This window comes from Mesoplodon mirus (assembly GCF_964341445.2).
Source record: "Mesoplodon mirus genome assembly, chromosome: 3".
NCBI lineage: Eukaryota > Metazoa > Chordata > Mammalia > Artiodactyla > Ziphiidae > Mesoplodon > Mesoplodon mirus.
In genome coordinates, this window is record NC_138978.1 from 190,356,430 (window position 1) to 190,373,370 (window position 16,941).

The 16,941-nt window shown below is 35.6% G+C and overlaps 1 protein-coding gene across 1 annotated transcript in view; it reads left to right on the forward strand.

Moving 5' to 3' along the window:
* The first annotated feature begins 7,855 nt into the window (after positions 1–7,855).
* The window catches only part of RGS21 (regulator of G protein signaling 21), an 18,371-nt gene continuing 9,285 nt past the window's right edge, over positions 7,856–16,941 (forward strand). The window contains exons 1-2 of the mRNA XM_082613917.1: positions 7,856–7,895; positions 11,032–11,198. Coding sequence (XP_082470043.1) covers positions 7,871–7,895; positions 11,032–11,198 — 192 coding nt within the window. The 5' untranslated portion in view covers positions 7,856–7,870. The remainder of the gene's footprint in view (positions 7,896–11,031; positions 11,199–16,941) is intronic.

Consider the following 16,941-nt stretch of genomic DNA (forward strand, 5'->3'; position numbering starts at 1 on the left):
GGAAGCCCAATTCAGCATATTTTTTAAAAATATGAACATCGTCTAGAACTTAGACCAAAATAAAATGTTATTCTTTCACTTAAATTATGCAAGTACTAGAATTAAATTCTTATTTAATTATTTTTCTCCTACCTTTAGTAGTGAAGGGTAGACAGCAATAGTTTTCTTAAGTTAATAGAGAGGCTTCATACAGATGTGAAAGCTCTGTGTTGTCTTGGGGTATGCTGTCAAAATGCTGTGACCTCCAACTGACAGGAAAGTTAATCAAAACTGTGTCAACATACTGTGTACCCCTAAACTTTCTTATCCTACTGACTTCCCCAAACTTGCTTTTCTTTTGTTATTACCATGATCACACGGGGGAACACGATTCTTTCGGGCACTGGGTTTGAAATCTGGTCCTTTGACCCTCTCTGTCCCATCCCTTCTTCACAGGCACCACACTACTGATGCTCACTCTTCCATCCCTCTACGATCGCCCTCGTCCAAACCCTGGCATCTCATTCGTAGATCACTACGCTATACTTCTAACTCGCCCACCTGCCTTTATCCTCACATTCTACCAGTTCATTCCACACACACTCATCATGTTAATTTTCCAAAATCAGTTTCATACTGTCTGAATAAAGTTTTATCATGCACATCATTTTGTACACCTAATACGATTTATTATACAATGTAAACACTCAAATTTGTAGAATAAATCTCATCTCCTTACACAGAAACCCCCACTGATTGCATGATGGTAGTATTGCCCTAAGAGTCCCATACTGCATCTTAACTATAGTTCTGTGAATGTCAAATAAGGGCAAAGGATATGAAATGAACATATACAAATACCACATGTAGGACGCCTTGGCTTTGTATATTTTCATTTTAGTCTCACACAATAACCTGTGATAAAGGTACTATCTCCATTTCAGTAGCAAAGAAGCTCGGAGACATCAAGATTACTGTCAGCTGGAAGGATTCACACTTAGATATGAAGTCACTGTTCTGGCCTCAAAATGTATATGCCTATTTTATTCCATTCCTACCTTCTTTTAAGCGGTGTTTTAAAGACGAGAGTTCCTTGGGTACATTAGTTTCCTATTGCTTCTGTAACAAATGACCACAAATTGAGAGGTTTAGAGTACAAATTTGTTATCTTAGAGTCCAGGAGGTCAGAAACCCCAAATCAGTTTTCCTAGTCTAAAATCGAAGTGTTGGCAGAGCTGGTTGCTTCTGGAGGCTCTGAGAGGCAAATCTGTTTCACTGCCTTTTTCAGCTTCTAGAGGCTACCTGTACTCCTCGGCTCTTGCGCCCCCCCGCCAACATCACACCAGTCTCTTGCTTCTGTCCTCACATATTTTATGACTGGTTTGAACCCTCCTGCCCCTCTCTTGTAAGGACTCTTGTAATCACCCTAGGCCCGTCTGCCTAATCTAGAATCATCGACCTCCTTTTGCCATGTAGGGTCACCTACTCACAGGTTCCAGGCATTAGGACATGGACCTCTTTGGGGGCCATCATTCAGCCTATTACACTAGGCATGAGCTCTGATAACGGAGCCTGAATCCCCTGAAACCAAGAGCTGGTGATAATTAGATGTCCTAGCAATACCTATACATGGCAATCTTTTGTCAAGAGGTTTTGAACATAATCAAGAATCATGTACCTAAGAAGACAGTTTATTTACTCACCTGCTCACTTCTTCTGAACTTTCAGGTTGGTAAATAAAATTCAATTTTGTTCTTCCTGAACAATTAAAAGAAGCTTGAGAGGAACGGGAAGGACACATTAAATAACAATTGTACGTGTGGAAGGACTTATGAGAAAGAGTGTACTTGCAACTGCATTGAACTCAAAATAGAAATGTCAATTTTTTTAAGTTTAAATGTAAAATCAGTCTACTCCTGACTCATATTTCTTACAGACTTAGCATGTTTTTTACCATGAGGGTCTTTAAATTTGGACAGTTTGCTTTTCAAAATGTACTGTGTTCAAGCATATATTATAAAGTTAGTACTTCATTATTCCCCATCAGCAAAACAACAATTCTAAATATGTTTAATGATTCTGTTTTTGCATATCATAAGAACATTACTTAATGGTGCTTGAATTAACCAAATAAATGAAACTAACTGATGGCATCCCTTCTTAATGATACTGACTTTCTAGGCCATCTCTTCTGCTTCGATCAGTCTCATTAGCCCAGGGCCACTTGCCAAGGACGTGCCCTCTGGCATTTCTACAGATCAATGAAATGGGGACGCTTCCATGCTAACTCAGGGACAAGCAGCCTTTCTGTGGTCTTCTGACTCTTTTTGGTTTTTTTAAAGATTTTTTGATGTGGACCTTTTATTTTTTTAAAGTCTTTATTGAATTTGTTACAATATTGCTTCTGTTTTATGTTTCGGTTTTTTGGCCGTGAGGCATGTGGGATCTTAGCTCCCGGATCAGGGATCGAACCCGCACCCCCTACACTGGAAAGTGAAGTCTTAACCACTGGACCACCAGGGAAGTCCCTGACTCCTTTATTTCTTCTACCCTGAAAATCGTCAGTCTTTCAGGAGTGTTTAATTTACATTAAGGGTCATAAATATACACTGGTAGAGTTTTGCTACCGAAGAACTCTATCATATTGACATAAAAGCTTGATGAAACATGTACAAAACTTTTACTACAAATAAAAATACCAATATAAGTCCTTTATCTTGATAAACATATTTAAGTATTATTATCTCAAACATCAAGAAATATTGATGTTTGAGATAATAAAGAAATATTGGCACAAAATGCATGGTTAAAATAAATTGAGAAATGCATGTTATTAAACCATAATAAATCCACAATTTTTTAAAAAGTGTGATGCCTTGTGTTAGGGTATTTCAGTCCATGAATAAAGCTGTTAAAATCCTTAAACATATATACTTAAAATAAGAGTACTAAAAAAGAAAGTCTTCCTCAGACTTTCTGAAAATCAAAGAGCAAAGGAAAATGACCTTTTAGACAGATTAAAGCCCTAAAGGTGAATACTGAATTATATCTATATGTTTCTTCCTGAGTTGATTTAACCTCATGTGAACAATAGTTGTCTTGTAAACAGATGTATACGAACTTTAGATCCAAACTTTCAAATGGAATTTATTTCAGTTAAGCCACAGACTTGAGGAAATGTCACACTCCTTCCAAGAGTTACTTGTTACTTAGAAGTTTAAGTGTTCTGACCAGTGAAAAGTTAACAGCAAAATGAAAAAAGCTGAGAATAGCATGATTTAAAGAATGCCGATTGGTAACCCAGGGGATAGGTATTTGCATACTAATTGTAATGTTCCTGCTGTCACATTCCCTTCAGCTTGAAGATCAGTCAGAAAGAGAAATTCAGCATCATCTGTGACAGCCAGACAGTGGAACAAAAAATGCCAGTGAAGTGAGTTGCTGTTTAAAGCTATTTTTGTCTCAGAAGATGTACAAATGAAAACACTTGAGTCTTCATTAGTCTCGATGTTTTGTTTCCTTCATTTATGATAAATATGCTAATTGTTGCCTTTCCTCTTGATTTATTTTTTTCTCCTTTCTCCACTGATTTCTTCTTCTTTTCTAAAATCTGTCCACAATGCATGGCCTGCCTGTACAGTTAATTCTTTATACTTGCTAAGATAAAGAAAGGCTACAAAGTGGAGGAAACCCACTGAGCTCCCTTTATGTGAAGCTTTCCCAAATTATTAAATGTTCAGGTTAAAGACATAAGATATATATGATCCTTGCAAAAACTATTCGTTGTTGCAACATGGATTGAGAAATTTGAACACAGATATTAACTGCGGGGTAAGGCAGCAGCTGTCACTTCCTGGAGCACGCGGGCTCCTTGCGTGAATCTCTCGCTCTCCAGCAAACCGCTAATTGAGTGTGGAGAGCTCAGTTGTCAGAGCCCACATTTTTAAATGCAATACAACTGGTTCTAGCGGGCACAGTGAGCAAGATAACTGGTAGCTTTCACGCAGTTCCCATCTGGCCTGGCTCTTCTCTGGACACATAATATGGGGACTGCTGGCCTTGATGGCACTCGTTTAATGAAGGAAATCAGCCAAAGCCCCATGAAACAGTAAGTGTGATTTTGGCTCCAGATACACAAGTGAGTTTCAAAGCAAGTCAAGTCATACACACACACACACAAATTACCCCGACTATGCACCACAATTTTACAGGAAATATATGCGAACACACAATGGAGAAGAGCCAGACAAAATCTTTGTAAAGTTCCAACTAAAATCCAAATAAAAGGGAAAAAAAGAAAAGTGAGAGAGAGAGAGAGGAGGGAGGGAGAAGTACACTGTCCATTTATTTAAGGTAGCACTTGTCAAATAAATTCAACCCAGTCAGTCCATTTTTAAATCAGCCACCCCCTCTATCCCCAATTTTATTTCAATAGATTTTTCTTAGCATTTATATAATTGTGTTTCTAAAAATTTAAAACCTATTTGTCAGTCACATCTAACATAAGAAATGTCCTATTTTTGTTTGATAATGTACAAAATTGAAGAATCACTGCCTTCTGAAAACTTTTTATTGAGTAGAAATTACTACAATTTAACTGTTATTTAGAGGAAATATTTGTGTGACGTGTAATAAACTCTATTACAGGAAAAACACCCTAAAATTTATTTGAAACATTTATTACAGATGTTCCAAAACATGAACAAAGTATAAGCATATGTATATTGACTCATCCATTCCAGGAAGAATTGTAAAAAGAGTTTGGGTTACAAGCAGATATACCTGTGTTTGAACTCTAACTGCCTATTAATATATGTGTTATATTACACCAGTTATTAACATCTATGTCTTCTTACTGATTGGTAACATGGGATTAAAACAGACTGTCATTTTGAAGATTAAATGAGGTAAAGTATCTGACATGATTAGCACAATGTGGTATAGATTGTAAATATTCAGTACATTGCTTTTCATTTTAGTGCTATCATAAAAATTGTCTTTCAGTTTATTCATATATAGAAATTACTCTTCCAAAGAATTACAATCAACCTCAAATTTAAAAATTTGAACAGGAAATTAATACTGTTTCTTAAAATAGTTGCATTTCACCTAACTTCTGAAAAATAAATACTGCCTTACAACCAACCCTTCCATCACATCAGGTAGTCAAAATTGAACCTCTCAAGTCAAATTTGAAATCTATTAGAAAACAGTGAGCTGAGGGCATTCCAGGCATTATCACACACCAGCAGGGGTATTTCTTCAGAGGGTTGAAGGACAACTTTTTCCTTTACAACAATGTCAGTATTTGGTGGACCTTAAATATTACTAGAATATCCTAGTATCTCCACTGATATTCTATATCTATAGAATATCTATAGTATTTTAGTGTATCTCCCTAATTCAAAACATTAGGAATTTTCTTTTGTCCTTGGTTCTACACCATCTCCCAGACTTTGCTCTCTTTTTTTCTGTTTTTACCGCTTCCCTACGTTCATGATGACCCTAAGAATAGCTACCACTCATTTGAACACTTCCATTTCAAAAAGACTCCTTTACATCCAACAAGCCCTTCCCTGAATATTCTTTTTGTTTTTGCCTTAAGCAAACTCTGGCTCTCCCTGAAGGACATGGCTTGCTTTGATGCCTTCAGAATGGATGTTGTCCATTTCCTCCAATTTCATACGCTCAGGGTTGAGAGTGAGGTCCCTAGTCTGTCGCTGCCTAGTGATTCTTTTGTGTCATTTCTCCTCTTTCCTCACCCAAAACACACTTTGAAGTTAACACAATTCAACAACACCTTTAGTAACCTTCCTATCACGGTCATCTACCAGCATCTTGAAAGCCACTGCACTGCTTCCATTTAAGGCTTTAACGCCTGCCACTATTTGGGGTTTGGTCGTTCAGTCATTATTTATTTACATGTCCAACAAATATTTCTTGAACCAGACACACTGTTCTTGGTGCTGGATAATAACATATTTTCCTGTCATCAGACAACTTACATAGAAATGGGGGAGTACATGTTCATTCTTGAACGATTCTGTCTAGATTCTATTTCTCAGGGTTTTTCTTTGATGGCTGTTCCTTATTCAAAATGGGTGTACTATGTGGCCAGACTAGGGATCAAAACTCTCTGCCCTCTTCATTAACATACACATTCCACAGGTACTAAGTAGAAATTTGAGTACCATGCTAACCACCAAATTTCAGTCTACAAATACACACATTTTAAACACGTGCGTTTTAAGCAATCATATAATTTTAGCACTATTTGATAGAATTCCTAATATTTGACAGAAGACCTAATATTTGACTCATATGAAATATAATGTAAACATTTTACAGTAACAATTTTCATAGTGCACACAAGCTCTTCTACAGAAAATTAGATCTTACGTCAGGTCCCATTCTGCATTTATGAAAGATGGAAATGAAACCTACATCTTTTAAAATGTCCATTTGAATGAAAAAAACCATTTCAAAATGGCTTCACAGGAAACCTTGTGTCCCCAAGATTTAGTAGATCAAGGGAGACAGGAAAGTCAGCTGCCTGCCATTGGGGAAGAAAGTAAAAGAAATGGGAGATAGGAAATAAAAGTAATGGGAGATAGCAAGATGAGTTCCCTGTCAACATAGCCTCCCCACGTAGCCTCTACAAGCACAGACATTACTATCTGAAAATATAACTACAACCGCGATAGCAGAAGGGAGCAGAGCCACTCCTAACACAAATGATGAAAACTGCAGCAAATCACACAAAGTAATAGAATAAAAAAGCTTAGAGATCCAGTCACACTAGTATATATGCTAGTAGCCTATATGTATGTAGCATAGATGCTACATACATCTAGTCACCTTGATATGCAAATGTAAAAGTGTATAAGAATGACTGGATGGGAGACTATTTTATTATCAATCATTTTAATAGAAACCTTCAATTAGACCACTCCTTTCCATAACGAAGTCATTTTCACATCACAGCTACATTATCCAAAATTTTTCTTCTGGGTAGCCGATGCTTTCTATGGATGGGGGCTTATTTCATCAGGATCTTTGTTTATTAAGGGGAATAATGCATGATATATTTAGATCTCAGAAAGTTTATATCTCAAATCTGATTTATTATTTCTACATCACATCCCTAAAAGTATACCTTCTTTAGAAGACTTAAGTCAATAAATTTTTTGACTGCTTTGGAAAAGATATTACCCTGTCCTGACTGATTCCTAGATTTAAATAAATCAACCCAGAACTGGAAGCATACCAGTCTAAAGAGAAATAAAGGCTGTCTCAGAGTAGGGTAAAGACTTCTCAAAATACTATAAATAAACATTTTTAAAATCATCACATGTTAGAAATCCTTAATCAAAACTTAAAAAAAAACTTTTTTAGGATGCATAATTATGAAATGGACAATTCTGTATACTGTGAAAACTTAGAAAATAGTTCATTCGTCATTATTGCTATCATGATAACTCTTCAGGAATAGACTAGTGTAATGTCATATAAATTAACAATTAATATAGCTGAGAAGAAATTCACGAGGCCATGTGGAACAATGAGCAGTCTCTCTCATGCCTTTATTAGAATTCAAGAATTTGTAAGTATTATTAACACTGTTGGCTAGATTGATAATTTGCTGATGTCAAATTACATCTCACTTTGCTTTGCTATTGCTCTCTACTGTGGAAAACATTATATAATTCTTGTTGACCTTTTGCAGTTTAATTCATGAAGCAAAGTTAATTTAAATGATATAATTCAATAAATACACATAACTCAAATATTACTATAGGTTATAGAAGAAAAAGATCACAAGGCTATTGTCAAGGGTAGATGTTGTTTCCACAGGTTACCAACTACAGAAACAACAGTGTGTTCTGAAAATATGGATATACTTTTAACCAACCAAGGTAAGATCCAACTAATAATAGGTTTAAAAATACCATGATTAAAATAAAATCATTAAATTCTGAACATTGTAGTCATGTTATACAGTATGAGTTTGATCAGTATTTGAAGAATGAGATTCCCAAAAGTCACACAAATTTATACAGGCCCAAAGTTTAAATGGAATTAGGTTGGGTCCAAAATAAGACAAGATGATAGAAATTCCAAACGTTAAAACAAAAAGAAAATCCCAAATAGGCAGTGATAAAGTTGTCATTTTCTTAGACTCATTATCATTTGATGGAAATCATGACTACCTTTGTTACAAATTGAAAGACACATACAAACTATTGAAAGTTGAAAATTTAAATAAATCACTTGTCTTTCATGTCTTGCAGGCTAAAATAAAGTTTTTTAAGTATCAATATTTATTTCAATTGAGTTCTTACTTTAGTGAATACAAAAACATATTTAAATATGTGTGTATATATTAATATGTACATTGTGGATATATATTTTCAATTAATATGATGGCTTAATAAGGTAATTTTGGTCAATTATAAATAAAACATCCAAGAATTTAATACAAAATAGTCATTTACAAAGATATGTAGAATTCTGCTTTTGTAATACATAATCCTGCTTTGCAGTATTTCTGTTTCATATGGGATAGAAATGACATTATAGAGACATACATAGAAAATGTTTGAAATGCAGTATTGTTTGTTCTAATCAAATGGCATTTCCACTTTAAATTTATAAAGTAAATATCAGAATATTAGAAAAGTTTAAAACAGGGTAAAGCTGAATAAATTCTTCATGGCTATTTATTTATATACACAATTAGACTGAAATAGATGAAGTTATGCTTTCATTTTATGATTCTCAAATAACTAATTCCCAAAGCATAGACATAAAATAATCCACAATACACCTAGAATCCAACTAAGGACACATATTAAAGATGTCAGAGATATGGAATTGCATTTTTGTAAGCTTCGAATGGCGTGTCTCTTTTTTCCTTAAATACATAACCAGCGGGACAGATGAGGTTTGCTAAGAGCCTCAGGAAGGTATCTGCAGGTGGAGAGCTGGCTGGGACAGCGCCGCAGAACAGAGACATGGAAGGTGTTAGATGAAGGCAAATGCTTCCACCTGCAAACCTCCTGGGATTTTGTACCTCATGCCCACATAAAGCAGAAAAGTCATAGATTCATCTGCAGAGCTGTTTGGTTTTTGCTTTTTATGAAACCAAAGAAATAGTTCCCGTGCTTTTTAATGCTTTAAACGGTTAAACAACTTACCATATGACCTCCTTGTCTTGTGACCTGAGGATATGTCTCCCATGTATTAGTGTGGCTTCCGCCACCTATTGCTGACCTATTCTACCCATCAGCCCCTGTTATGCCTAAGCAGTAGCCATTCCCTCCTGTAGAGAGTCCTCAGATGACATGATAGTGATTGTAGGTACCATATGATTCCAAAGTCACCCGACATCCTATGAACATTCAAGTTGTATGCATAGAGTAGACGAGTAGTTCAACAATAGTGTGTCCAAGACAGAGATAACTAGCCCCAGTTTTAGTTGTTTATTCTGTTCCCTTGTGTCCAAACAGAGCAATAAGAGGAGAAAAGAAGGAAATGGTTGTTAGTTTGATGTAGCCCTTCATTAAAATAGCAGGTGGGAAGAAAATAACAATAGTTTCTTGATCTCTAACTTCCTGTCTCTGGGATGCATTTAGATAACCCTCATTGGGAAAAAGCTTCATATGCCTTAATGACACACAAATAAAATAGTGCCAGACATGAATCTACAGTATTCTTTCAGTATTATTGCTTAATCTCCCATATAAAATAGATTTTAGTCTAAACTCTGTTTAGACCTGTCAAATTCACCATTGTTTGGACCTCATGGAAAATTTTAACTGTGTTACTAAGAGGATTTTTATAACCCAAATATGTGTCACAGAATCTCAGAAGCTTCTCAGATGTATTTTTAAATGCAAGAAATGTGCAGTTAATTGAATGTTTTATAGTGCTCACATGTTAACAACATCCACACTCTCCAATATTTCTACTGAGAATTTTTATTGGTACCTGACAACCCTTTGCAGTGACCTGTTATTTCAACTCTATTTCAAATAATTAAAAACTTGTTAAATCTAGTTTTAATAGTGTATTTAGACACTTTAATCTTGCTCCATGAAGCCCTTTTCTATTTTCTCTCACTAACCTTCACTTTCCTTCCAACCTGCAGCAACCTATGAACAGCTAACTTAGGCCCCTTTTCCATACACTTTTTTTGATATTTTCTTTTTTGCTGGTCAATTTTTCCTTTCCCCCGATTCTCCATAAATTCATTTCTCCTTACTTTGCGACCGGAAAGGTCAGCCCTTCAGCACACAGTCAGGGAGGAGCTGCTTTGAATGCAGGCATGGGGGCCCCCACGGCAGGTGGAAGAGAAACCCACCAACGTGTAGGAAGGCAAATCCCTCTGAGCGACAAATGCGCCAAAGGGTGTTTCCTCCTCGGAGAAACACAGTCTCACTTATGATCAGACACTGCCATCAGAAGGCGCCAACTGAAACTGAGTAACACGAACTGAAAGGACTGGTCAGGCAACTCTGGGAATTTGACAGTAATCTTTCTAACCTGCTACCTCTGTAGAGGCCCACTCTTAACCATCCTCGGCCTTAAAAGATGTATTAGAAGCATTACCTTCCCAAAGAAGTTCTAGGTGTGCCAAAGAAGATGTCGGGGCACATTTTAATGTGGAAACTAGAGAAAGGAAGAGTCTAAACAGGTGGTCACAAACTTTATTTATGAATGCAATGAATAACAAATGTGTAAATTTGGCTGAAAATAAGATAATGGGAAGAGGTGGGACCTATGGGAATCCCAGACTTCAAGCACTACCTGTTATTATTCAATTTAAAAAATGCTAATTGTAGAAATACAGATATAAATGTTTTATGTTTATGACTACTGATCCAAAATAAAGTTTTCTAAAGTTAAAAACTAAAATATATAAATGTTATATTTAGAGGGATGATAAATATTTGCCACTGAATCCTCAAATGCTCACCCTATACAACGTACTTGTTTTGGTCGTATGACTGCACTATGTGATATACAAATTTTTTCTCATATATCTTATAGCTGGTCTAGATGCTTTTCGAACATTCCTAAAATCAGAGTTCAGTGAAGAAAATGTTGAGTTCTGGCTTGCCTGTGAAGACTTTAAGAAAACAGAAAGTGCAGAAAAAATTGCTTCCAAAGCCAAAATGATTTATTCTGAATTCTCTGAAGCTGATGCCCCTAAAGGGGTGAGTGAAATATTACACAATAGTGAATATTTATGTGCTAACAAATCTGCTCCCAACTGAAAGGCACGAAGTCCATCTTGAGGGAAATTAAATTGTCACTATGTATTCAAACAGAAAATGTTGGTAAATTCGAAAAGAAGTTCCTTACCATGATCCTCTGGCACTGATTCAGCAAATATTTTTAAGCTTCTATGCGCTTAAAGGTTTCTGTTTTCTGAGCACAACACGCAGGCTCTTAAAAATAGTCTAATATGTCAAAAATAAACAGCTCTACAGAAATCCTACTTAAACGTGCTGCTGGATTTCAAATTCACTTTCATTTTCCCTTTTGTAAACCACGGAGGTCAATTTGGAATAAAATTTGTAAAATCAAAAAGGTATGTATGTGAGGGAAAAAACAACTACTAACAGTGTAAATTCTTTACATTTAATACTTTGGAGACCCACAAACAGCATATAATAATGTCTTCCCTTCCAAAAGAGGGGTTTGCTTACGTTTATTTCGTTGATGGGTGTTGGGCTGTACCCCGCTGGCCTACGAGGCCTGCACTTGCCCAGCTTCAAGACAGAAGAAAGAGCCCGGAGTCAGCGGAAGAGTCATCAATGGTTTAAAGGATGGCAGAGCTTAAATGTCTGAATCAAGGTCCTGGAGTGACACCCCACCATGTGTGGTGGACGGCGGGCATGACGTGGTGGCCGATGTTGCAGGGGAGTCGGGGTGGGGGGAATAGGGAGGTAACCATTTATAGGGGGAATTGCCATCAGCTTGGCTCATCGGTTACCAGGGAAACCAGCAGGGGGGCAGGACCCTCTTAGCCCCTCTGGCTAAGTACCTTCTTGGGGCAGAGGTCTTCCCTTATTAAACTATCAAAGGGGAGCCATTCTGATATAAAGATTAGATCACTAGCTGGGGCTGAGGGGCAAGTATGTAGAAAGGGCCTTAGAGAGAAACCTGCAATGCCTCCAAGAATAGACCCCATAAAGGGTTTTATCTGTGTAACATCTCATTTATATTTGACTTCATTTCCAGAACCAAACCATGACCATCTCTGCACACCCCCTTAATGTTTAACTATATATATATTTTAAAACTTCTTTGATTCCTCACTAAATATAACATATGCAGAGAGTTTTAATGCATAAGCAGCAAACAGGAACCTATATGAAACTACTAGCGCCAAACATAAACCACTAGCGCAAGTCATCATCTTTCCCTAGAGTTGAAATACTGGTATCCCCCTAAGTGACAGTTACTAAATTTTCTAATCCAAAATCAAAACTCATGGTATGAGAAGTTACTGTACTAGTAAGAACAGAGGACAGCACAGATGAAATGCAAACATTTCCGAAAATCTAGGGCATAAAGTTGCCGTATCAATAGTTCAAGTTTTAGATGGACATTAATTACTGTAGCATATATTGGTAAAGTATAACATCACAGACAAGTGAAACAGTTGAAGCTTAGCCTGAAATTCAAAGGGGGAAAGAGAAAAGAACATAACTCCTGTGGAGCTATTTCAACATTCATTTCCCAGTCACTATCTAAAAATCAATAAATAATTCCAGAAAACTGAAAATGTATTATATAAGATTTATCAAGCTGATTAATGTCTCATTCCCTAAAAGGCTTTGAAATCTACTCTAGAGGTATCCTATTTATTGTGGTATTGGTTTGAAAGCCAGATGTTTTTCTTCTTTATGAATCCATCTACTGAATGATTATTTTAAGACAACAGTCTCAAATATTATGTATAAAAAATCTTCTAGTAAGAAATGTAATCTTTTAATTATAGCTGTATTCAAAGTTACAATATATACTAAATTATCAATTTGGACAAAATAGTTTTGTTTTTTTTCTAATCTTCCCTTCCAAAATAAATTTATATGGTAATAATTAAAAAAAATAGTACAGTTACTATTTTAGGATATAAAACTTTCATACTTTTTAATAATTTGTCCATCTAATTAATTTTTACTACATAAAATATAATTAAATTTATGGCTGCTTTTCAAATAATAGATTATATTGTCTCCTTGAAGTGTCTAAAAAGATTATTATTGGGTATGACAAAATTCTCATTGAAGACAAAGAAGTGTGTATATACATTTACAACAGTCATTATCTTTCTAATTATTTGCCATTATTTCCAATTCCAATTACTAAGGTGCATTTGTCTCTTATATACCAATTGCTCTCTTCAAGGTATCTCTCTATAGTCCATCAGTTATACGTTAAATATAATATGACTGTTAGTATGATTCATTAAATGGATATATATATATTTTTTTTGCGGTGTCCCCTGCATCGGCAGGCAGACTCTCAACCACTGCACCACCAGGGAAGCCCTGGATTTTTTTTTGAGTGCCTGTTCCCACAATGAAGTCACAGAGTAGAAGGGGAGATTGACATGTGATAAAAAACAGTCAAATACAAAATAAGCAATATACTAATTTAATTAAAGTTTGTTATTAGCACAGTGGGAAAGAGCGATTAAGTCTATCTGGAGAATTTAGGGACAGATTTGCCGGGTGGTTCACATATGAAAAAGGTATGTCATTAAAAATAAGGAATATGGGCTTCCCTGGTGGCGCAGTGGTTGAGAGTCCGCCTGCCGATGCAGGGGACACGGGTTCGTGCCCCGGTCTGGGAAGATCCCACGTGCCGCGGAGCGGCTGGGCCCGTGAGCCATGGCCGCTGAGCCTGCGCGTCCGGAGCCTGTGCTCCGCAACGGGAGAGGCCACAACAGTGAGAGGCCCGCGTACCGCAAAAAAAAAAAAAAAAAAAAAAAAAAAGAGCAATATTCATCAAGAGAGCAAATGAAAAAAGAATATCTCAAACTGAGGGCACAGTGTGTAGCCTGGATGTACAAAGCTCCCTAGCATTTTCCAGAAATCACAAGCATTTGGATACTATTGACAAGAAGCAGGGGGATAAGGCTGGCCAGGCAGCAATAGAGATAAAGAGAGGGTGGGAAGTAGCTTAGATTTATCTAGTAGGCGGGCTTCACATGACAAAGTGATGTATTTGATATGGAGGCTGGAAAATATGATTTTCCTAAGTGGAAAATTAATTCAAGAATGAGATTCATATGAAAGTATTCTCCATTTTTCTATATTCAATTATAGTTGTAAAACTGACTCTCATAAAGAATCAAAATTATAACCAATTTCCTTGGTAGAAAACCCTAAAACAGAGAACAATGACAAGGTCATGTTATCCAGATGTCTATTAAATCCCATTTAGTTTCTTTTCAACTTTTTATGTCTTTGTTTTCTCATCTATAAAATTGCAAGCATGACAATAATTTTTATTTGATGCAAATAGACAATTTACAATTAGACTATACTAAATTTACTAAATGATCCCTATCTATAAATTGATGTTACTAATGGTTCTCAGTTTCCTATTCTAATAGGCAAAACTGCACACAAAAATTGAAGTTTCAGGTCTCTATGAGAGATGATAATAATCGCAGTGGACCTCATGCCCTCTCCCTTACAGTGTTACCATCTCTCTGGTTTCTACACTAATCATGTGATGTAGTGGAAAACCTAAAGGTTAGAGATACAGATTCAAATCCTGTAATCTTGTGGTGATCTATTTCACCCCTTTGAGTCTTAGTTTCCACATCTAAAAACGTATCTATGAAAAAGCATGTAGCAACCACACAGGAGAGATGAGAATGATGAATGAGATCAAGTGTCTAGTGTTTAGTGGGGCAGAACAGTTTTTAAAAAGTTTTAATCCTTTTTTTTTTTTTTAAGTTGGAGTATAGTTGCTTTATAATGTTGTGTTAGCTTCTACTGTTAATCCCTTTTTTCCTTACACAAGTCACTGTACGTGCTACTGAATCTACCTGAAAACATCCATTAACTAACTTCAAAGAACACTTGAGGAAAAGCCACTTTAAAAGACTTGATAAATGTATATACGTGAACACAAATTAGAAAAACATGACAGCAAATCACTAGTTTCAGATAGAAAGAGCTACTCATTGAATGGATTGTACCTAAATATTTTCAGAAGGTACTGCAGGAAAAAAAAATAAGTGTGAGCCAGATATTTTGACTAAGTGATTTGAAAATGAGAAAATTATTAGATAAGCAATATATATTTTGAAGTGGCCTTACTTTGCACACAGTAAGAACTTGTGAGTGGCAAAGAAAAAAAAATTCTTAAACTTGTATTTATTCTTCCTTCAATTTGGACCACTAATTTCATAATATTTGGAAGTTTTCAAAAAACTCTTACTTGGTTTCAAAGGAATGTAAATCTTCAAAAAATTGAAATAATATTTTTATATTCAGCTAAGACACTGACATATTTTAAGTATTTATGTTTTATTTATATCATTTATATACATTATGTTTGTATCATCACTCCCTTATATTAGAAAGAAAATTGGTCAGGATGGAAAATATGTGATTAAAGAGAAAACCATGTTGATTGTCATTCTGTGAGATTAGAAAATGTTCCAAATCATACTACATTGTAATGTTGAAAACTTATATAAATTTAACTTCATAGTATGACCAATCTAGGAACAAATACATTGGCAGTTTCTTAAGTAAAAAATACTAGTACAAAATATTTAATTCCTAAATGTATTTATTAAATGTGAGGACATCATAACATGAAACAGAAGAAACTATAGTCATAAAGGAAAAGATGTCTTAATGGGTTATACAGGACACTTTTTAAAATACCTGTGTCTGGATTTTTTGCTTTTATTTTTATTGTAGTACAATGTTATTTATTGACTTGTATTTTGATTTCACATCAATAGGTGCTTATTCTGTGCCTACGATTCACCTTCATTAGATAAATTCTCTCCATTGGAAGGGAAGCTGGGTCTAGGCAAGAGAACAGGTAATAAACACAGAAGTATAATGCAATGTTTTGTGTGAATAAGGCAGCTCAATAAGGAAATGCAAGAAAATAAAACAGGTTGAAACTATGGTTTGGCTCAAAAGAAACTTTCAACCTAATTGGGTTAAAAAATGAAATTTCTAGAACTGATTTCTAGGACTAAATTAAGTTCTAATTTCTAGAACTTCGCTATTTTTTTCTAGGAAAAAAATAGGAAAGCAACAAATGATTAAGTGCAAAAAAAAAAAAAAGAAAAAAGAAAAGTAAGCGGTGAAATTGTTTGCATTATACCTAAAAGGACATAATGATTGAATAGTTCTGAGGCAGGATATTGAGATAAGGCCTTTATTTTAAATGAGGTTAGTTTTAAACTGAGTCTTGAGGGAAGAGATAGATATATGAATTCTTGGTAGAGAGAAGCCCATGGGCAACTAGAGGTGTTTCCTGATATTACTGGAATGCCAATTTCGTATTTTCCATTTTGTATTCCTATTTTCTTTGCATTTTTTAAGTGTCACTTCCGCAATGTGCTGATGTTATTTTGAGTCTTGGTCCTGCCCCACAAGTTGCTGCTTGCCAACAGTGCCCCCCAGCTATTGAATCACCTCCAGATAAAATGTTTGCTTGTTTATTAATTTCCTAAGTTTTTGTACACTAATCAATAGATAGGTGTCTATTACATACCAAGCACCTTGCTGGTGCCACTAAGAAAAAGACAGTCTCTGAATAAATAAAGCTAACCATCGTGGTGGGAAAACTGTAGTTAAAAAAGATAATTAAAATAAACTTTCATGAGTGTTGAGATAGGGAAATACAGGTGATGCGGTTGCATGCAACAGAAAAATCCAAGTCTAAGGGATCAGGAAATGTACC